We start from the raw sequence: 23,201 nt of genomic DNA, 5'->3' as shown, positions 1-23,201 counted from the left end.
AATTTATCTTGTATCTTGCTCGCTCCTCTAACGTTGAGATGGCCAAGCAATATTTTCAAGTCTGTCAGCTTACAGGTTCTTAAGGCACAGGATGATTGGTTCCTGAAACAAATGCGTATCAACTACATGCTTTTATCTTGCCGTGACCTTACATTATATTTTTCCAAGCATAACTCACTTTATTTGGCAAGAACACAGTCACAACTGTCTTGTTAAGAAGATGGTCAGTTATCATCTAAACTATGTATTTTTCTAGTATCTCCTTCCTTAGAAAGACTTTTGAAAAGACAGAAAGTTGAAGGTGTTTCAAATCACTACTAGTATTAAACAGAACACTTTGTTTTCTAGACGTCTTATAAATAAAGCAGAGCAGCATTCCTGATAAGGATTTATAGAACTTATACAGGAAACAAATAGTTAAATTATTTCTGAACTTTATGCTGCAAACAACAGCAGAATACAAACACAAGAATACACTATTTCTTTCACTAAAAAGAAAGCTCATTTGTGCATTTCTAACAATGGGAAAGATTTGATTTCATCAATGAAATGTGCGTTTGTAGGACATGTAGTGTTCAGGCCATGAAAATGAGTTATATTTTTTTTGAATGTAAACTGCTTTCCTAAAGTTTTTGTGGTGTTGTTGCTTTTTTCTTTTAAATAATTTAGGCTTCTACTTGAAAATTAAACAAATATACAGTTAGTGCCCTAGGAGGCTAATATTTGTGTAACAAACATTCAATTTAAATTTCTTTACATGGCAAAAGCCATTAGAATCTACCATAAAAAATACCACCTCAATAAATACTGCAAGACTAGACTATTATGTATATAGGAACCATCTTTTTATGTCTAAAATACAGACACATTAAAGATGTTCTAGCAAGTTAGTTAACTTTGTGATTCATTAGTAGTAGTCAGCATGGTTTCACTGAGGGGAAATCATGCTTGACCAGCTTGATAAACTTCCACAATGAAACAACTCGCCTGGTAGCTGAGGGGAGAGTAGTAGACATTGTCTACCTCTACTTCAGAAAGGCTTTTGATACTATCTCACGTAAGATCCTCCTATACGAACTGTTGATATATAGGGCTGGATGGGCAGAAAGTGAGGTGAACTGAAACCTACTAACTTCAACTAGGTGGATTGAAACCTGAGCAGCTAGGCCCAGACAATGGTGATTGGTGGCACAAAGTCTGGTTGGAGGCAAGTAACTCGTGGTGTCAGTACTGGGTCCAGTCCTGTTTAACATCTTTATTAGTGATCTGGATGATGGGGTAGAATGTACCCTCAGCAAGTTTACAGATGACACAAAACTGGGAGGAGTGACTGATGGCATTGTATGGCCTTCCACAGGGACCTCAACTGGCCAGATAAATAAGCCATGAAATTTAACAGGAAGTGCTAAATCCTGCAGTCGGGGAGGAACAGCCCCAGGCACCAACACACACTGGGAGCCACACAACTAGAAAACACCTTTGCAGAAACAGAGATGAGGTCCTGGTGGCCACCAGGATGAACATGTGCCAGCAGCATCCCCTTTCTGCAAAGGCAGCTAGCTAATGGTATCCTGGGCTGCATGTGGCACAGTATTGCCAGCAGGTCAAGGGCGGCGATCCTACCCTCCCCCTTCTTGTAGATGCTCAAAAAGCCACCTGCACATGATTCTGGGAAACCAGCTCTAGGTGGCCCTGCTTGAGCGGGGGGGGGGGGGGGGTTGGACCAGATGACCTCCAGAGATCTCTTCCAAATGCAACCATTCTGTGAAGAAATGAAAACAGAAGTTTTGAAAAAAGGCAAGTTTATTATTACTTTTTTAATATAAAAAGGTCATGAACTGCACTGAAATATGTCTTCAGTCATCTTAAAATGATCATCATCGCTCATGATGATGAGTTACTCATCACTCATTTACAATTCATAATCTCCAGTAATATGGCAGGAAGCAAGACAGGCTAAAAATTTTCTACAAATGTATGTATTTACATTCAACAGAATGTTATGTATGCACATTAATATTTTTAAAATAAATCCAACATGCTAATCCAAACAAACTCTGATTCAAGGCATATTTTGAATTTACATGAAGTACAAACTTCAAAACTTAAGTTTCTTGGATAAGAACTTTTTTTTTTTTTAATTTAAAGATAAGTTAGCTCCAAAAGTAGTAAGAAATGTAAAACATCAGATAACATGATAAAAACTTTAAGGAATAATAACTTTTTTATAAAGTGCTGGCATATGCTTTCAGCTTTATTTTCAGATGCTAAAAAACAGAACACTAGTACAAAGACTTTCACAGGCTTCCCAGTTGTAATTTCAGATCAGTAATAATTTTGGAGACTTAAAATGCAACACCTTTCTACCTTTATCCATTACAGCTTTTTGTAAAAAAATTATTCTTTATCTTCAGTGAATGTTAACTTCTAAACATGTCTGCATAAAATAGTTTAAAAACAAGGACTTTGAAAAGTAAGTTTATAAGGTACCTGAACACAATCCAAGTGCCTCCAGCAAACTCATTTTATAATTATATATTATCATTATCACTGTAAATAAAATACAGAGGAGAGTCAGTGCAGTTCATTTATACACCTAAGCATCTGAGCTTTATCCATGCTATTATTTCATTTCACTTGACATTAAGTCTCAGATTTTTTAATTCTTTTTTTTACTTCTGCAAATATAAGCTGAATACATCTCAGCTGACTTTTCACTTGTCAACAGAAATGTCACCCAAAATAAAATACAACTGTCCTGAACTTCCCCCATACATTATCAGGAAACCTTGCATTAAAATCTTTGTAAAAAAAAATAAAAAAAATAAAAAATTGTTTCTTTCTTTCGTGAAGATAAAAAAAAACTCAATCTGCCTAGCTATTGTCAGATCTACAGGCACACTTGAAAAGATCATCAGATTGTGATATTTTATTATACAAAACAAACCAAACCAAAAAGAGTACTAAGTCTAAGCTCTGAGGAACAAAAAATCCCCAAATTACTTTGAAATGCTATTTACTTTCCAAATATTTATAGGTGTTTTAATACATTACCTACACAAACAGACTTCCAGCCTCAGTGTTATGATTAGGATCTTATCTTGTCAGTATTTCAATGGTAGACTATTAGTTTCAGGCTGTTGAGACATGACTGTTATTTGCTCTAAGCTGAAATTTGACATAGGCAATATTTCTCAGAGACTAGTAACAGGAATTAGAAGGGATATAACTTAAACACAAACCCACTAAACAAAGCAAATTTAAAGGCTTAAAAACAAGTATTGGGTAGTTTGTCTTTAAATATTAACACACTGCAGTCCATTTCTCAGAGAGGGCAAGAAGCTAAGTTATTGTGAATAACGATAATTGATAGAAAAATGCACTGCCCATCTACATTAAAAGGGCATAATAAAAGTTTTTAATTGCAACTTTACTGGCAAAAATAGTTATTTTCAGATTATTCAGTTATTAATTTTAACTATGAAGGGGCTTTTTGTCATTTGGTGTTAGTTTGCTTATTTTAAGATGAGGAATAGATCAACGCAGGCTGACAACTCTATTTCAGAGGTTTTATGGAAGCAAACTAACAACTGTATCAAATATTCACAACAGCATGGGAATCTCACCCTCTTCAAACACAACTCACTGGTAAGAGCCAAAGGATCACTAGGCACAAGGACTGACAATCTACCCATCTTCTGTTCAAGTATTACAGAGATCCAACACAGGAGAAATCATGCAGAATATGCATTATAATCCCTAGGCGGACCAGATTTATATGACAGAAACATTTCCTTAACTACTAACGATCCCAGAGAGAAAGCAGTATTCCAAATGGCCCCAACAAACCTATCATAGCCCAAAAAAGCCCATTAAGACAGCTAGATTCAGTTTCCCTGCTTAGATCAAGTTCTTAAGGCCAGTCATAAAAATGTACGTGTTATTCAGCCACTGTTTGGCAAAGCTCGAGGTTTAGGCAAAAACTCTGAAAATTAGTTTAAATAAACTCATTTTCCTGGTTTTAATCTGGCATCATTTTTGGATTAAAACTTGAAAAGTGCAAAAATATTTAATTATATCTTCTTCAAAAAATAATTCATTTTATTGGTGCTAAAACCCCAGTTTCTCAGGGGTTAAATCCATTGCCAGCAACGGATAGAAAAGGAAGTACCAGCATAAAAGAATCAAAGTGCATTTCAAGTATACCAACACTGCACAAATTGGCAAGCCATAATCCTATATTCACCACTGGAAAAGATTATGTTAAATTCCTTTTTGTAAAAGTCTACATTACATATTAACATACAAAGTCTGTCATGAAGTCTTGGGGATACTGCAATGAATCATCAAACCGGAAACGTTTGGAGACAGTACTGCTGTCCTCTGGAATGTTTTCTTTGTCTTCCTTGTTGCTACAAGTACCATTACAACTGGATTTTACATTCCACTCTTCTGAGCATTTTGTTGTATGTCCTGGCATCAGAGAAGGGCAGCAAGTTTCTTCAGGGCTACACAAGAGTATGAACTCCCCTTGCTGCAACCAGAAATGAGAGAGACAGGCCTCTGCTGTGGGTCTTTCCCTTTGAAAAAGAAATATCAAAAGTTGCTTAAGTTAATTTCAGAAACACTACAAATGTAATTAAAATACTTCTACTTAATATTTCTCTGCATACATCAGAATTGACAGTACAGAATTAATATTGCTGGTTTTCTAACACCACTGTTGCTAAAAAGTGCATTAAAACCTACAATAGTGGGCTAAGCAGTGGCAACAGGCATCTTGATTTTAGTTGACAACTTCCCCAACTGCTGAATGTCAAAACTGGTAAACTATTCATCAGGAAAAGGAACAGGTATTTCTCAGCCCATATTATTCATAGTCCCTTGGAATGTTTTCAACATTGTATATGTGCACGTGCATTATGCTTTTGAAGTCCTACATCTTATACAGACCATTGTAAATAGAGGGGCTAACAAATATTCATTCATAAGGTTTTCAATGAGGGTTAAATGACATGTTGTCATTAACTCTATCAGGTATTTCACTGTGTTTTACTGTTGCAGTTCATCATAGACTGGTGTGAACTCTTCCAAAATGTAGTTACTTCCTAACAGACCATAGATTTATACAACTCTGGATAACGTAGTATATCACTACTACAGTTTTCATCATGTTTTTGCATTGTTAAGTTCCACATATAACTCACTGGAAATGCAAAGGAGCCCACTATTCATCCTCAACTCCACAGGAACACATCAATATTTTTTGATCAGCTAACTCTCAACTTCACAGAGCTGACAATCTGAGGACAGGTTTTTTCTCAGATGAAAACTCTGTGATGCCCAGAAGAGCGCAAATAGAGCAGTAACTGTGGCAGAATGTCAAACATCCTGCAGGTCCACAGTAATATTTATTAAAGCAGACTCTTAGAATTGCTTCCCTCAAGATAGTATAGTTTCTGCGAGTTCTTCCAGCTATTGATAAACCCTCTGTGTGAGGTAACAAAATAGAAAGAATAGAATCATCCTTGATCCTGTCCAGACGTGAATTTATACGGTGTGCTTATTTCCTCAAAGTAAGAACTTCATGGATATCATTTTCCTTCATCATCCCCTCCTATCAAAGGACCTTTGTCCCAACCAGACAGGGTCACTCCTGCTTGCTTGCAGGCTTTCGGCAGAAGATAGGAACTACTGTATCACCACAAGTGACAATACACAGCAATATAAATGATGATTCCTGATGATGCTTAGTAGAACACGGCTAGGTGACTTTACTAAACATTATCCTCCAGTACAAACACCTTTTGGGGCTTTTTTAGTGCATTTTGCTAGTGCAACAATTAAAAAATCCATATTTAACACTACACAGCAAGTACAGACATAGTTAATCCCTATAATTTTTACAATTTTGTCAAAGTTCAGCTACTTTGAAAGGCCTTGATTAGTCTGAACTCCCAAAGAAAGCTGCTTTACAGAATTATGCATTAGAAACAAAGAAAAGTTTGTGCTTTTGATTGAGATTTTTTTTGACAAGACTGAACATGCAAAACACTATACATATATACACACGTACATGTTCCCAAAGAATATATGCTCAGTCACAAGACAGACAAGATTTTCTATAAGATGTATTAAAAGGTAAGTCAGGAAACATGAATGCATGTGTGCAGAAAGATCACATTTTCTCTCTCCAAATTGTGTAATGAAAGGTTAAATTGTAGACAAGAATCTGATCTTTCTAGAATACATTTCATAAAATTCTTTAATAATCTGTCCTCTGAATGAAATACATAAATAAAGTCAAAATATGAAAAACTGAGCAAACTCAAAGCATAACCCTGACTACAATAACAGCTAGTGAACCAAAGATCCTTCTCATACATTATGGAAAAGCAGAAACCTACACTTTAAAATATCTAGCTGATAATACCAGTGCATTGTGAAATGTCTAACTGATGATATCAATGATACTAAGCTCCCAAATTAACATTCACATTTTCTATGTGTTCACAGACATAAAAGGTAAGATTCTTGTCCTGAAGAGTTTGTTACTTACTCTGGATTTTTTATGAGAAGTTTTTGAATGAAGTCTTTGGCAGGCTGTGAAACTGATGAAAATATTTCTTCTGAATAATCCACGTTAACTTGAGATATATTAAGGAAAGTTTCTTGATTGTCGGCTCCCACAAACGGAGATTCTTGTGTAAGCAGCATGTATGAAATTACACCTATGTTCCTGGGGTAAGAACACAATGTAAAATCCTACTAGGATACCTAAGCAATATAGCACACACCTATTTGTGCAGCAGATCAAACTTCTTGATGTGTGCCACACTCAAAGAATTAAAACCAGGATGTGATCTCTCAGTTCTATGTGATTCAGACATGGATGCATGTACACACACGAGGAACTACATTTCATATCTCCAGGAAGGGAGGGTTGTTTTTTTCTTTTTTGAAAATTGCTTGCTTTCATTCAATAAACCTTTCTTTTCCTGCCGTGGAGACTATTATGAAAAGGAAAAATATAACTTTTACACAGACTGTTCTTGGAGATATGGCAGTTCTGGAAGACAGAACTGAAGAACAATAACAAAAAAAACTTTCTAATTTGCATGTAAATAAAAGACAACCCTTCTTTCACAATAATTCTGGAAGAAGCATCAAAGACGGAACCTTTCTATACGATCAGGACCCTATTTGTGCTACAGCATCCTCTTGCTGAGATGTTTTTCCCTAAGCACATGAATACGAGTACCACACATCATACAGTTTATTATAATATCTTAGAGGTTTTTTTGATGCATAGAAAAAAATGGTTTTCTGATCAAAGCATCAAACCTTAGTACACATCACAGTGTGGAAATATGTAGCTGCAGTGTTCAGGATTCTGAGTAGAATGCCAATAGTTTGTTCTTGTGTCTTCCCACAAAAGTAGGCAAATAAATAAGTTGTAAAAAAATTAATGAACAGATTTAATTACTATTATGAGTTGAGAATTTCAATGGAGTAACTACATCATAGCAACTTTTAAAACTGAAATTGAATTATATAGATGCACAATCAGAACATGGGAACACGTTACATTTTTAAGAAAGCATCTCAGAACTAGCCTTTACCCTACCATGGTTCATTAAATTAAAACTGTACGTTAGTTTAAGATACTTAACTCATTTTTATGACATTCTGTAGAAACTGATATTCCTCTAATGTAGAAAGTTAACATACTTAAAATTGCCACGATAAGATTATTTAATGATACAGAAGTGGTGAGGGAGGAGTGTCCCCAAGTAGGTAATACCTGAAGCATTTTGTCCAATAGTAACTAATAGTAACTAATACCTCATGTATGCTATCTGATAGTTGCTACTTCCTTAGATCAAAGAAGTACACTCTGTATGTTCAGAAGGCACTTCACTTCATAGTAGGTGTGCAACAGACCCACATATAGTAATTCCTCGAAGCCCTAGTTTATATCCTAAGCACTCCTTCCTCTCCCAACTCTCCCCTCGTCTGTTCAGCCCATCCAACAGAACAGTATTCTTGTAAGCCAGATAAAACTGCAGCAGAGTCTGGATCTGGCACCCAGACTGTTAACTGGTCCTGCCTACCCCAATGAAATGAATTAACATATACAACCTACCACATATCTGTAGCTGTGGTAATAGGATCGTAGTTTAAGATTTCTGGAGCTACAGAAAGGGATGAGAAAGAAAAAAAGACAATTTAATAGGCACATTATCCAAGAGACCTTGAATCATACCCTACGTTTCTGTCAGCTTTTGGTAATCATTATTAATAGATTAAGCATGTGGTTTTCAACTTTATTTTTTCAAAGGGTGGAAAAAAAGGTTATTCCAGTTATTCAGGCACTGAAATATAACTGGTTCAGACTGAAATGGCATCATATTGGTTCGAGTCTATTCTATACAAGTCCCAAAATATTTCCAGATCAGATGTATGCACGTAAAAGATTTTTCTTATAGATTTTCAAGTACACAGCTTTTTATAGGGGATGCATAAAGCCTCCAGCATATTAACACTGCAAAGCCAGGTGACCAAGCCAATTTTAGGGTCAGTGGCAGTACGCATATGTTGGATAAGACACTATTCAGCGCAGATTCAAGTACTCTTAAACAAAGAAGTGTAGGCAAATTTTTAAGGACACCTGTCCCTCAGAAGTGTTAAAGGAGATTTTTCACTTTCCCAGGAATATTTTGATCTCGTTATGTCATCATACAAATGACGACATTCCAAATTCATTGAACGGGTCTTTGTGAATGCTGATGTTGTATTTCTACTCTAATCACAAGGATTTCATTTCCAAAAATTCCTGCTGATTTTATAGTCTGCAGCAACAGGTCGAATACTATATAGCATAAAATAAGGTGCCCTTTATGATATAAACTTGTTTTGTGTGCAAATATTTGTTAACTTCTCTAAAAAAAGAGCAACTCAAAACAACATGTTGCCTTGTCCTGTTGTTTGTTCTCCAGCAATGACTGATAAGTTGATAAGCATATTACATCAGCTTTTTCCTCGAAACCACACATAGGAAACCGTGAAGTGACTCTTCCTTACCTAGGTATTCTGTCGTTCCCATGATTTGCCGCAGTTCACTAGTATTCTCAATCTTCCGAGACATACCAAAATCTACAATTTTCACATCACCAAGAGGATTGATGCTGCTCAGCAAAATATTTTGAGGCTAGAATAGAAAACATTTAATTCTCAATTAATAAAATATAAGATAAAAAAAGCCATAATATACCAAATGACATCTCATTTTATATTGCTAAATTTTATTTAGGTTACTGAATTTTATTTTAAAAAAGTATTTAATCTCTAGTAGACTTGGTTTTCTCATCTTTGCTATGTATTCAACAAATGATTTTGATTATCACTATCAAGTTGAAGACTAAGTACTTAAAAAAAAAGTCTGACACAGCCTCACCTTTAAATCAAGATGAACAATATTGTTTTCATGCAAGCAGCAAAGTCCTTCAAGTATTTGCCTTATAAGTCTTATAATATCACTTTCACCAATTCTGTCATCCAGATCTGGGACACATAAGTTAAAGATTTCTCCTCCAGCAGCACTGAAACACATTCAGGAACACTAATGTATTAAACTTGAAAATATAAGCTTGGGTATGAAGTTTTATATATAGTATCTATTTATATAATTTAACATATATTCATTTATCAGTAGCTATTTACTAAATATTCATCCTAGAGTCTGAGAACATAAATTTTTTTTCTTCTTTGAACATACTAATCCCAAGACAAATTATGTAAACACTTAGAAAAGGGGAAAAAAATAAAATCTGATGATGCTTTTTCTTTCCTCGTAGCTGGCAACAGTAGTTCAGAGGGTAACACAGAATGTTGTGGCTGAATTGCTCATAATTCTTTGGAAAATTCAAGCTTGCTATCTTGCCAGTTAGCCTGAAGATGCCTTGAGGGTGATCAGTTCTATCACCATTCCCTAACAGAAGACACCTTTACAAGTTAAACCTTAAAATTTTTCAGCTGGTTCCATAAATAACTTGAAGCAAGAAAACCAAACAGTATTCCTATTCTCTGATTTGGGGACTGAAAATTCCATCACTAGTACAAACCACAATGCAATGAACAGAACAGATAGAGTTGCTGAAGAATACCTCTTGAGTGAGAAGAAACTGCATACTTGCTACCATAGGTACTACTGTTCTGATCGAAGAGTAGAAATCAGTTCTTTCTGTCAGAGAGCTACAAGGAATAAGATCTAGCACACCAAAATACACAGTTGCCTGGTCAGCCAGTGAGCAATATGTTCAAGAACTCTTGTAGATATAGAATATGCTGGAATACAAGGACTTAGCTCTGTCACTGTGATAGCTACCATTTCCACACTAGCAACAAATATGAGATTGACAAGCTTCATTACATATGTTTGTTTATTTTACACAGCATCTCAACTTGTTGTCCTCAAAGAAGGCTGTTGTTTACTTATAGAACCCTACCATTACTAAAGCATAAAAGAAACATGGAAATAACCTTGGGTAATCATCTTGAATGTGGTTTCTTAGTTACACTCTACATGTTGCCACTGTGTCAGCTGTTTCCTTTCAAGCCAGGTATGAAATCATTGTTCAGCCTGCTCTAACTGCCTAAAGTTTCTCTCTCAAGAATGAAGGGCTACCTCAAAACTACAGATCAGTAAGCCTGAATTCCATCATTAGCAACAGAATAGCCTATAAAAAGATAATGGACAATGTGGATAAACAGTTACCAACCTGCTGAAGCTATGGGAGGTGTCAATAACACCTCACCGCCTTTATGACAAAACGTAGCTGTGAGATTTCAAATTTAGCGAAGATTTCAACACTGTCTCCCATAGTATTCTTGTTCCCAAGTTACAACATTATGGTCTGGACAGGTGGGCCAGATGGGTAAAGAGCTGAACAGCTCTGCTGAAAATGATTTGGGGGACCTCAAAGACAGCAAGCTGAATGCAAGCAAAGGCCAACAGCACCTTGGGCTGTAATATCAGAAGCAGAGCAAGTAGGTTGAGGCAAGTGACTCTACCTAGCACTGCAGACCACAGTTAGAACACAACATCCTCTTTCTGGCTTCCCAGTTCAGGGAAGTCATTAAACAAATGAGTTCAGCTGAGAGCCACCAACTGAGAAAGTGAGTAAAAGAGTACCAGATGAGCTGTAGCATACACAAATATATTTTCAGAAAAAATAACGTAATGCAATACTACATAATGCCAAACTTTAAACTGAAAGGTACAGCTCAGGAAACCTTGACTGACAGTTCTTTGAAATAACTCGACTGCTGTGCAGCAGCAGGCCAAAAAAGCCAACATACCTTCAGTATCATCAGGAGGGCTGCTGAGAACAAAACAAAGCAGCAAAGACGCTCTGTATAAAACCTTAGCATGCAGTCCTGGTCTCCATATCTTCAAGCAGCATATAATGAGACTGCTGAAGGTACAGAGCAGGACAAAGGAAAGGACAGACAGTTGCTTTACAAGAAGAAGCCAAAGAGACACTGACTCTAAGTTTGGATACAAAGTTATGGAGGAGCCTATGAATGATGCTGAGAAAACCACCGAGGCCAGTTTAGAGAGAACTGCTGTTTTTCAAATCCCACAATATGAGATCTAGGAGGCACCTGATTTCTTTTAAACAGACAAAAAGAAAGTATTTCTTCCCACAGCAGGTAACAAGCATCTGGAATTTATTACCACAAAAACAGATAGTATCCCTAGGTTCAAAAATGGACGAAACAGATTTACAGACGACAGGTCCATAAACACATACTAAAAGGAACAGGCATAGCTGTATCCTCAATACAATACTTCAGGCTGATGGGACAGTACAAGGAGAACAGATTGCAATAAGTGTACAGGCTCACACACTCCTTAGCTCTTCCTAGATGGCACCTCCTACAGCCACTCCTGAAAGTGGCAGTGGAGTAGGCCATTGATCTGACACTGTAGGGCTTCTCTCGGTTCTTCAATGAAACAAGACGGATCTGAAAATTCATTTGGTAAAGCTCTAAAATGAATTAGAACAGCTGCCAGATTTCTCTATGAATAGCTCAATTCTTCCAATTATTTTTACCCTCAGAACAGAGGAGTAACAACTTCTGTTGTGGGGCTTTTGAAAAGATATTATTCCCTCTACAGATATGGCCTTATTAAGAGCATTAACAGCATTCATTTTTCTCCTTTAGTCAGAAAATGTGCGCTTACACAATCCAAAGAACCCTATCAATACAATCCAACATTAGCAAGGACCGTACGTAGCAGGAAAAATATGGTGAAATGAGAAATGCTTATTAACTACTCTATGAGGAAGAGACTCATTTCTTGAAATTCTTTGAAAGTGCAGCTTAAGAGTTCTGACAATAATGAGAAAAAAAAATATATATATATATATTCTGCCACAGAAGGACAATTTAGAAGCGTAATCAGCCCTCTGCTTATTCCAACAGCACTAGGAATATTTACTACAAGTCTTCTGAACACTACTACAAAGCAGACCATTAGGATTAACACCAACGTAGTACAAGGAAGTTGTTTCATGACAGGGCTCTAATATGCGAGACAGAGTTGGCTGAGCTAGGAAAATCAGTACAGCCTTTATGGGAACTTGTTCTTGATAAGAAGTTCAAAACTCGTCATCTGGACTTTGTCTTTACTTCTATATTACTATTTCAGTCCTCTCTCAAATAATGTGTTAGGGATCATTTAGTTCAAAGAAAAAAGGCATTTCTCTTTTCTTTTTTGAAAATAATCTAGCTAAATTTGAAAAATTAAAAGGACTTTATCACAATGTGTGCAGATCACCATTTCTTCAAATATTTTGTATGCAAAACTTAAATTCTACTTAGAGAAAAAGCCTTGCTGAGTTCATTTTACCAGCAGCATTTTCGTTCCTTACACTCTGAACATTTACACATACATCCAATATGATGAATAATTCAAATTCAAACTAATTCCCACATTAGAAGACTAGTTTTCAGAGATTATGAGCAGCCACAAGGGCATCTAATAAAAGATGTGAATTTTGGAGGAAACAGCTACAGAAGCTAAACAGTTTTAAAACAGGAAAAACACTAACTTTAGAAGTTCAAAATCTACAAACGAATTACAATTTTCAATCATCAAGAAATGTCATGTAGTAACTGCACTTCATAGAGGATGGAATTGCCCAGCTTCTCTGAAATGTATGTACTTGGTATCAGCAAGTTTTGTTTGTTTGCTTTTGTATGTTTTAGGTTGCATCAAAGCATTATGCACCTTCTACGGAATTCTCTCTGGTCAGCTTGGCATGACAGATTCTTTAAGAAAAAAACAACAATTAAAACAAACCCTAGAGTTTGTGTTCAGGTTTTATATTAGCCTGATCTGAAAATTGATCAAAGGATTTTTTTTTTTCAATTCAACTAGCACAAGAAATAAATTGCACAAATTAAATGGTAAAGTTTAATTAAAATTATCCTCCTGAGTGAGACAGTATTTAAAGGCACCAGAAATATTTCAATTTGAAATCAAGATTCAAAGTGTCTACAGAACTGAGTTATGCAGTGAGGAAGAGAAAAAATTAAAAAAATTATTTTTTGATAGCAGTCCCTTAAAAATGCCTTTATCGGTCAATATTTTAAATGTTGAGTACAGAACTAGGAGAGGTTTTGGTGTATTTTGTTTTATGCCTCTGTTCTACATTGTCTGACATAGCCAATTAGCTACAGATGTAACAAAATACATGTACAAATTCAAAGGTTTAAATTACAGCAATGGATTCAACTCTTGAATTCACAAGAAAATACCAAAGAAGGCCCTAAGAGCTTAATAAAGTTAATAAAAAAACATAATGAAATGTTAGCATAATGCATACAGTGTACTTGCTGTGAGTCTTCTGAGTGTTCAGACAACTCATGCAAAAAATATATTGACAGATTTGTAACTCGCGATGTGGGACATCTGACGAAGGCACACTTACTATTCCAACACTAGGATGATTTCATTTGTCGTTTCATAGACTTCATGGAGATTAACTATGCGAGGATTAGATTTCATTAATTCAAGCACAGCAATTTCATGGAGAATCTCTGCTTTGCAGTCTTGACCTCTTCTTCTTTTCTTTAAGAATTTAGCTGCATATTCTTGGCCTGTGGATTTAGCTATGCATTTTCTAACCACAGCACATCTTCCTCTGCAAAATAAAAGGGAAAACATTAGGACTGAAGACATAAAAAGTAATTGGAAACTAAACAAAAAAAGTATCAGGAGAATGGCATGTTTGGCCTGTTTTTGTACTACTGACTGAACACTTTTGGCCGGTGTAAGAGAAAGCACCATGAAGCGTTGGTGAGACCCAGTACTATTCCTCTTACACAGCAGCTAAGTGTTCAATCAGGCTATTTGCCTACATGGACATTCTCACTATAGGATCACAGAAACATGTAACAACTCAGGTTTGAAAAGAGGTCTGGAAGCCTCTAGCCCAACCTTCCGCTCAAGTCAGGGTGAGCAAGGAGATCATATTAGACTTGCCCAGGGCTTTGTTCAGGTTGGCAATATTGTTTAAAAAGCAAGCAAGCAAACAAACAAAATACACACACACTCAACCACCTTATAGCATCTACAGGATACAGTTAAAAAAAACAACAACAACAAAACATAGCACCTACAGGATAGAGTAAAACAAAACTGTGAGAAGTAGAGAAAGAGCAAAGAGGGGGAGCATAAATCTAAGCTAGGGACAGACAAAGCACTTCAGTGAAGAAAATTTTAGAGGCATAAAAAAGAACTTCCCTTCACAAACCATGCAGTACTGCTAAAAATTCAGATTACTGCACTAAGTTTAGAAACAACAGAAAAACACCCGCTACTCAGCATTCCCTTTTTCAATTACAAGTGTGCTGCTTTATTTCCTAGCCAACTGTTTAGGTATGGAAACAAAAATGTATTTTGGCAAAGATATGTTTTTAAAAGAAAACCACAGTGTAGTTGAAACACCAGGCTGACCTTTTAAAAAAATTAGGGGAAAAAATGCAGTTTTTAAGCCAAGTTATCAAATCCTGAAAAAACAGTTTTATAATCACAAGTTTTGCATTCCCAGAAATGCCTAGTTGCATACTTGCAAAGTATTTTCAAGTTATACCAGAAACATTATTTAAAAAAAAAAAAAAAAAAAAAAAAACGCTTGAAGGGCTAAAATAAATTCTGTAGTGTTCTAAAAACAGTTATAAAACTGTTTGCAAAAGAAAAGACCTACTGTTATGACTTTGAACAAACAACGCCTTTCCATGTGTATTTTTGTTGTTGTTACCACAGCACACTAAGAACAAACTTGATGAAGAGGCTCAGTACTAGCTATATGACATGCACTTTTTCAACTATTCCAGCTTCTTCAGTAGGGAAGACTACACTGTCCTGCAGGCTTAGCCTTTCTTCTGGTGAAAAAAGGAAAAACAAACAAAAAAACCCACAGAACAATGCTTAAAATGGACATCTCTAAAATTAAAGGCACATCTAGGTGGTTTTTTTTTTAGAAAAAAAGTCTAGACTTAAAAAAAGGTACCAGTATCTTTCATGATGAAACAGACTTCCAGTGGTAAATAACCATGTTAAATACAGTTTGTACACATCAGACTGAATCATAAAACATGCAAAGCTGACCTTTACTTATACTGTTATCACTTATTTAGAAATAAATTCAACAAAACAGCTTCTCTGTCATCATTTAATTCTAAACCAATTAGATTTGTCTTTATTTAAACCAGTAAACTCAGAAAGCCAAGAGTACAAAACACAAAAGAAAAAAAATTAAAGTTGTGAAAGTTATTTACAAACTGATACATGCACACTCTTCATTTTAGCAACTATTTGTGAGCATGAAACAGCCAAGTACTTTCCCAACTGTTAAACCAGCCTATTATTGCAGAGCATTTGAAGTTATTGAGCTCAATTTCGTAATATACTGAAGTTTGAAGATACTCCCCCACAGCTTACATTCTTGTTTTAACATCGCATTACCCCATCGACCACAAAAGTTTCTCTAAAGTTAAAAAAGAGAAACTGGCTGAGTTTCATGAGAATAGGAAGACCTTCCCTTATAGTTTTTAAACATCTTCCTTCTACCAGCTGTGGGTACATCAACTTTGAAGGGTCAGTGATATCCCCATAAGAAACTGGTGATGTAAGAATTTCCGCTTGTTAATAACTGGCACACTACAATATCATATAAACACTTGAAGTTTAGAAGTGAGAGAATGAGGCTAAAAATCAACTACACCTTTTTAAGAAGCATCAACCAAAAAACACAATGTCTTAAAAACAAATTCTTAGAGTCTGATAAATAAAAATAAAAGCAATAAAAAAAAAAGAATCGTTGAAACTTGGAAACTCTCATATGAGGTAGTACCTCAGCTTAGCAGAAGAGCTGTAGCTTGAATAAACAAGTCTAGCCAAATTTTCTTCACAAAATTGTTTGAGTAGTGGAATTTCCCCAGAAATAAGAAAAAAAAAAAGTAGATCTGAAGCCTTGCGCTAAAGCGAGCACAGTGGTTCCCCCTCCTTGTTGCCTGCAAAGCAAATGCTTGAACACAGCACTACACAGCCCACCAGTTTTACAAGATAAAATGAATTTCAGGTTATTTTCATATCTCAAGTTACAAACCACAGAAATTCAACTACTTCAAAAGAAGCCAAGCCATCCACTCCGAGGACAGAGCTACTATAACCCATCAAACAGAACCTGCCTGCTTCATGAATCGATGCCTTAAATACCAAAGGACCTACAAGATAAGGGTGTGGGAGGAAGAAATGGGACTTGGGAGACTTAAGCAGAGAAGAACAAAAGAACCATTTACTAAGTAGCCCGAAAAGGAAAAGAAAATTACAAGCGAAAACAAAAGCATACTACATATTTTACAGAAGCTACATAGAAAGGTGGATTTTACACATAGGAAGTGTTGTAAACACTTTAAAGACATTCAAAGAAAGGGCACACACAAACTGTTAAGCCAGAAAAAGTAAGAAAATTTGTTTGAAAAGATACTACCCTGCTTCTGTTGCTTTGCATTTTGGCACTAATTTTATTATGTCTGTTTTTGCATGTACAGGAAGTATTAAAGACTGAGTTTGGGAATCCATGAAAAAACTGCTTTCGTTTGCTTTAGACATTGTCTCACAGGTACGCATAATCTGAAAATGCAGGATTTTAAGAATACTCGAGTTTTAGAGGATAGTGCATATAACTGCTTCTATAGAGCCTGGAAATCAAAAGGGGTGCTCACAAAGTGGTAAGAATACAGGAAGGTTAAGGGCTGCAAGGTCTACTTTTCTTATAAAAGAGTACCAGATAAAGCACATGCTAGAAAAAAACAATAGAACAATAAAGGTGAAAGCGGTTACAAAGTCTCAGCTAAGAGGCTCTTCCACATGCCCAAATTAGAGGTACAAAGGATCACTACGTGGCCCAGGAATGCCTTAGTTAAAAATGACCCACGCCACTTTCATTCAAGGAACTTGGAAGTATGACCATGCTATTATGTTTGCAGGCCTTTATAACCAATTCCCTGAATATTTTCAAGGTATGAATTAACCCAGTGATTTTAAATAAGCGTTAACTCAGATGTCTGTAACAGAATCACAAATACCAAGGTTTTTGTTTCATTTACTATTTTACTACTGCCAACATGAACAATGGAAACAGACTACAAAACTACTCTCAAACAGCAGCCAGTTAGCAACTTGGCCATAAAGGAGAGAGAAAAAAGGTTTTGGTTTTCTGGATTAAAAAAAAAAAAAAAAAACAACAAAAAACCTCAGACAAACAGCCAGAACCACCAACTCAGAATTCCCATTCTTTGTCTTGCAGTATTACCTTATGTTATCCATTCTTGAGTTTATATCCCTGTAATGTGGTGTGGGACTGGACAGGGGAAAGGGAAGAAACCTTTTCCTGGTCCCTAAAGAACCTATCAGGTACTGAAAAGAAGGGAGCGGGTAAGGTGGGTGGGGGAGAAGCATACTTTATTCCCTATCTACAACCATAGACTTTCTTTCTGGCAAACTTTTATCATTGCACAAAGAATTTTTCTACAACAGAAATTCCTCTTACTAAAATAAAATAAATAGGAACAGTCTTACCTTCCTAGCTCTTTTGACTCCAGCATGTAAGAGTTGTAGAAATTGTCCGTCCTGATTTGTGTCTGCAGAGACATGGCTAACAAGCCAGAAAGGCTCTTGTTCTCCAGCTTTCTCCTGGACATAGTTAGGAACAGGTCTCTCTCCCCTACCAGTCACCTGTTAAAGCAACATAATTAAGTTTTGGAAATCCCAAAATAACAGTGCAAGCAACTAGATATTAGGGCTTAGGTCTATCAGAATCTGAAATTTAATAGTGACCAGAATACTACACATTTAATCACTCTAAATATAAAACCAGAAGGAAATACTAATCAAGAGAATCAAGTGATGCTAAGAAAATTAATTCAAATATAAACATTTTTAAAACATCATTTTAACATTTGAGATAAAATTTTCCCCCCTGGAGCAGATCCATAAAATATTAGGGATAACCATAAATTCTAATAAGAATGTTAATAACTATTTAAACTATTAATGACTTATACTTTTATACTTTTTTGTAGCTTTATGGAAATAAGCTTTAACTATTTTGGATTCCTGCTAAGTTCCAGCAGTTCCCTGAAGCTTCCACTGGTATCCCTGACTGCCTTAACCAAAACTCTGTCCTATTTGCTGTCTACAGCACAGCAGGAGTAGTTTACCACAAGAAAAATAAGTTTTCTTCTAGTGGAAAGCTTCAGATTTTTAATTAAAGTTACATATAGCTCATTTTGTTTTCACACTGGATTAATTGTCAGAAATCATAATGAAGGGACATCTTTCATGCCAGTTCTGATAATTCAGAACCAAATGATGTCGCAATCACAAGTAAGTTACCTTAATAAACCAGAAGAATAGCACATTATGAAAATACAACTACCACATTAATTCTACTACTGACAAAAAAAAAAAAAGCAAGCTGATAATAAGCTAAAAATATTGGGTTTTAGCATTTACATTTACAGGTCTGAAGCATCTCTTCAGGTGTGCCATAAAAGCAAAGCAGAAGAAGGATACTGAAGGATAACAGCATTCGTAATTGACAGTTTATTTCAAGGTAAAGAGGAGGTTTGCCCTTGTTATTAAAGGAAAAAAAAGAGGCACATTACAGCGCAGATACAGTTAACAAACATTAAAAAACCTTTCAGTTTTCAGATGAAAGCACTGTACTATCAAAAACTTCTGGGGGAGCACTCAAACTAGTAATGTTTCAAATACACTCCAGCACCCATCTAACATTGCTTAAATCTCCAGTTCTTGGAATGTGATTATTCATATTGGAACTATTTTGGATTTAAATCACGATTCATGCTTTAGCAGGGGACAGGGACCTACACTGTTCAAAAATATTTTTAAGTGGCATTTGATAAGCATGAATTAACTTAAGAATTTATTGAGGGGCCACAATACAGTCTAACATGCATGTCTTTGAATCAGCTTTTTTGGAATAAACATGCACTTCTTTCTCCCCAATTCAAGGGCAGTTTATCATTTAATCTACTGATTCAGGGGGTTGAAATTTTATAATACTCTTCTTAGAAGCGTACTCACTAAATACTACTCAACAGCTAGTTACTACTGCAGGACTTGATCTCAAACATTTCTATTATATACAAACGAACTGATTAAGAGCTTGCTGTTATTATGTCTATTAAGCAAGGTTTCATCGTATTGTTATTAAAGTTTTATGATTAAGATGAACTTTTGCCTTATACTGAATTAGCTTTGTTTCTCTGGTAAGAAGTCACATCTCTCTGTAGGTTGGTGTCATCAAGAAAACTGAAAAACACATCCGCAACAGGCAGCAAACCACAAAGAGGCACACAGCTTCCTGAGGGGAACGCGATCCAACTTTTTAAAATCCGATTAGCTACGACCAATTAAAAGCAACACCAGTGCTATCTATGCATCGCACTAAACCCCTCCGCAGCCGCGGCTGGAAGCAGGAAAAGGGCCGAAACGTGCAGAGCCCCGGAGCAGACAGCGCTACGGGTGCGGCCGGCTGCAGGTGGGCGCGGAGCCCCCGCCCGGCCCCTCAGAACATTCAGTGTAACGCCTGCGGGGGGGGGGCGGCGGGGCGCTACGTGTCACCGCCCGGCCCTCGCCTCCCTCAGCGCAACACGGCCGGGCCCCGGGCACGCCGCCTCCGTGCCCGCCGCCCTGACTCTCCCAATGGGCACCCCCGGGGCCTGAGGTGGACACAGGCCGGCGGACGCCGGCGGACGCCGGCGGACCCCGCCCGCCTCATCCCGCCCCATCCCATCCCATCCCATCCCACCTCACCTCACCTCACGCCCGGCGAGCCCCTCACAGGCCGGCGGCCACCCACGCGCCGCGCGCCCCCGCCAACCGCTGCGCCTGCCCAGCCGGCGTTTGAAAAGCGCAGCCCGGCAGAGGTGGCGGCCCCGGCACCGCCCGCACGCCCCGCCCGCTCCGGCGGCGGGCAGCCAATCCGAGCCCGGCGGGGCCGGCCGTCTCTGCGGCGATTGGTCAGGCGCCGCCCGCCCGAGGCCGGTGAGGCGGCCGGGCTGAGGCGGCCAGGGAGTCTTATCCGTCACAGAACCGCCTCGGCTCCCCTGACAGCGGGGGGACGCTCTGGGGGAGCTAAACCTTGTTAACTCGGGGGTTCAAAGACCCGGTCTGAGCACATAAAGTAGTCCTAAACGCGCTTCAGAAATAAACTGAATTTAGAGATCTGAAATAGCTGCCACTGGCTTGTCAAATTGATTTCCTCTGAGAAGCAATCCAAGCAGCTGCCCCAGAAACATGCAGACATCCATTTTATAATAAATTTGCCGTGAAGGCAGTAACAGTAATGTAGCATAAGGATTTATGAGCTATAAATTTAATTTTAGCAGTGCACCATCAGAGCTATTGGATTAATATTGTTTATGCTGTGACTCCACCAGAACAATGGGTAATCGCTGTGTGCTTGGAGCGTACAATGCCTAAGTCATGCTGTCACAGCAATGGCTAGATTCAGACTGAAGTAATGTAAATAAAGATGAGATACATAATTTGGGAAAATTGAAAGCATTTTTGAAGACTTTGGAATATGTTATGCCACACAGCTGAAATGATAAGATTTATCTACTAAGAGCAAGAGCTGCTTAACTAGCAGTTCACTTGAGCAGCCCTAGTGTAACTCCTGTTCACTTGACCTTCCATGTAAGTTTTTAGCATTTTGCATTATGGAAGTTTTTGACAAAGAAGTCAAGTATCTTTTTTCTGTCCTACAGAGCTCTACCATCCCTGCAAAGTTCCAAACCATACCCTTTTCTTCATTATAACATGATTTCAAGTAGATTTGCCAAATAGAATAAAAATACACGTAGAAAAGATTGGTTTTGTTGAGAAGCATTCTTTGTGTGGTATGAAAAGCAGCATTCTGAACATACCGAATGATCCACAAGAGTAAAATTAAATTCTGACTGCAATTAAGATGCTTTAGGTTATTATAGCACTTGGTGCCAAAAAGTAAATGACAGTGCTTTTGTTTGTCTCCTTAGCTGTTTGTGTGTCGTTACTGATCCTTGCAAGGCCAAGAACTGCTCTACTCTCCCCTTAAGTCCTGAAAACCAAATAAATACTAAAAACACTTTGTGATAGGGGCATGTTATTTTAGTCTTAGTTATCTGTTTATATAATGTCATAGAAATGTGTGGCACTTAGACAAGGGTATAATTAGCAGGACTCCACCCTGAGGACTTTGGAATTTTAATTAGATACAATACCACAGTGAATGACAAAGGGTGGAGAAGGGGGAATGGTAAGGTGAAGGCTAAGCAGCACAGGTTCATGAGCTATGCTTATTACAAATGCGTGCATCTGGTCATTAATGGATATTTTTTAATTATCCCAAATGTATTAGCTTCATGATTCCCATTCTTAACACATTCTTCTTTTGCATTCCTTAATTATCTATCCATTACGAAGTTGGCTTTTTAAAGTCTTTAGAGACATTTGTGGAAAGAACTACTTACTCTTGGTCCATTTTTCATTTGGTAAGAACATGACGTACAGCTTATGTAGTTCAGAGCCATAGGTCATTTAGGAAACTAACTGTTGGGAAAAAGCCTGGTTCCCTCAAAAAGTGCTGATTTCAAATCAGACCTGTCATGTCCGACCTAATTTGGACCAAACAGACAGCAAGCTACCCTCTTCAGCAAGTAACTTTTTTGCTGGATTGGAAGACAAGTGGACAACATTAAGAGTCACATAGATGGAAGTTGCGAATGTCTGAGCCTTCTTCTCTAACTTGTTTGTAATAGCTTCTTTAACAAGACATCGACAAGGCAATACCCTGATCTGTAGCACAAGAAAGGCCTCAAAAAACGAGGCAAAAGATTAATTTAATAACCAAGCCATTCCACAGGGCAGTACATGTTTAAGTAATGCAATGACATGCGAAACCTTACCTGAGCACCTTCAGTGTCCTGAAATTCAAAAGTCATGGGAAAAGATCCATGTCTTCTACATGTTGCCTCTGCTACTTGCAACCTTCAAGCATCAGCAGAAAATCTGCCTGCAGAGTGGGTGATCGTTGCTGTGCAAAGTACCCGTGGTTGTTTGCTTGGCAGAAGAGCATGGAGCTGGCACGCCAGAACACCACATAGGGCAGGCAAGCCAAAAAATGTGCTGATTCTGTGCCTCTCAGATTATAGCATAAAGCTGCGTGTCTTAGGGGTGGTACTCCTCCTGTACTTAACCAACACTGAATGGTGTTTCTCTCTGTGAGGATAAAATAATCTAAAACAAAAACAACCAAACCATACAACAAAACCCACTACCCTATAGAGATTATCCACATCCCAAACATCTACAAGAGCACCATTAGCTGAAGCAACTTCACTGATCCCAAATACCCAACTAAAACATGAAATGCTCAAACCACAGAAGGACATTTTGCAACAGGCACCACAGAATCAGCATGCTATCTCCTGCTATATCTGCAGTGGTCAGTTCTGGAAATGACCCAATCATTGAAAACAAACACTCCCCCATCCAATAAGGATTATCATGACTGTATTCAATACAGGCCATTTACAGATTTTTCCGTATC

The 23,201-nt window shown here is 37.4% G+C and overlaps 1 protein-coding gene across 15 annotated transcripts; it reads right to left on the bottom strand.

Moving 5' to 3' along the window:
- Nucleotides 1-222: 222 nt before the first annotated feature.
- STK17B (serine/threonine kinase 17b) lies at nt 223-22,851 on the bottom strand. 15 transcript variants are annotated; one of them, XR_007708520.1, is made up of 10 exons: nt 19,097-19,790; nt 18,161-18,316; nt 14,004-14,216; nt 9,458-9,602; nt 9,085-9,211; nt 8,147-8,195; nt 6,560-6,739; nt 4,307-4,580; nt 2,491-2,550; nt 1,669-1,762 (listed from the first exon to the last, which is right to left on the bottom strand). XR_007708520.1 is itself a non-coding variant. In XM_050711738.1 (9 exons), exons 2-9 carry the CDS (start codon nt 18,280-18,282, stop codon nt 1,406-1,408), a joined length of 1,467 nt encoding a protein of 488 aa, XP_050567695.1. In that variant the 5' UTR covers nt 18,283-18,316; nt 22,558-22,681; the 3' UTR covers nt 223-1,405. The 15 variants fall into 15 exon arrangements, 13 of the variants coding, with proteins under 13 accessions (XP_050567695.1, XP_050567693.1, XP_050567694.1 ...); XM_050711738.1 differs by lacking the exons at nt 2,491-2,550; nt 19,097-19,790 and adding an exon at nt 22,558-22,681 and having other exon boundaries at nt 223-1,762; XM_050711736.1 differs by lacking the exons at nt 2,491-2,550; nt 19,097-19,790 and adding an exon at nt 20,423-20,553 and having other exon boundaries at nt 223-1,762.
- Nucleotides 22,852-23,201: the final 350 nt, after the last annotated feature.

The sequence above is a fragment of the Cygnus atratus genome, chromosome 6, assembly GCF_013377495.2.
Source record: "Cygnus atratus isolate AKBS03 ecotype Queensland, Australia chromosome 6, CAtr_DNAZoo_HiC_assembly, whole genome shotgun sequence".
In the NCBI taxonomy this organism is placed as follows: Eukaryota; Metazoa; Chordata; class Aves; order Anseriformes; family Anatidae; genus Cygnus; species Cygnus atratus.
Note: the sequence above shows the minus strand (reverse complement) of the source record. Positions and strands in the feature narration are given on the sequence as shown.

What these genes read in the sequence shown, in the direction of transcription:
- STK17B (XM_050711738.1), bottom strand. Translation starts at nt 18,282, where the DNA reads ATGTCCAGGAGAAAGCTGGAGAACAAGAGCCTTTCTGGCTTGTTAGCC. An exon ending in GAGTCAAAAGAGCTAGGAAG is followed by an intron (nt 14,217 to 18,160) that starts GTAAGACTGTTC and finishes TTTATTTTGCAG; the next exon opens with AGGAAGATGTGCTGTGGTTA. An exon ending in AAGACTTCATGACAGACTTT is followed by an intron (nt 1,763 to 4,306) that starts GTATGTTAATAT and finishes ATTTCTTCACAG; the next exon opens with AATGGTTGCATTTGGAAGAG.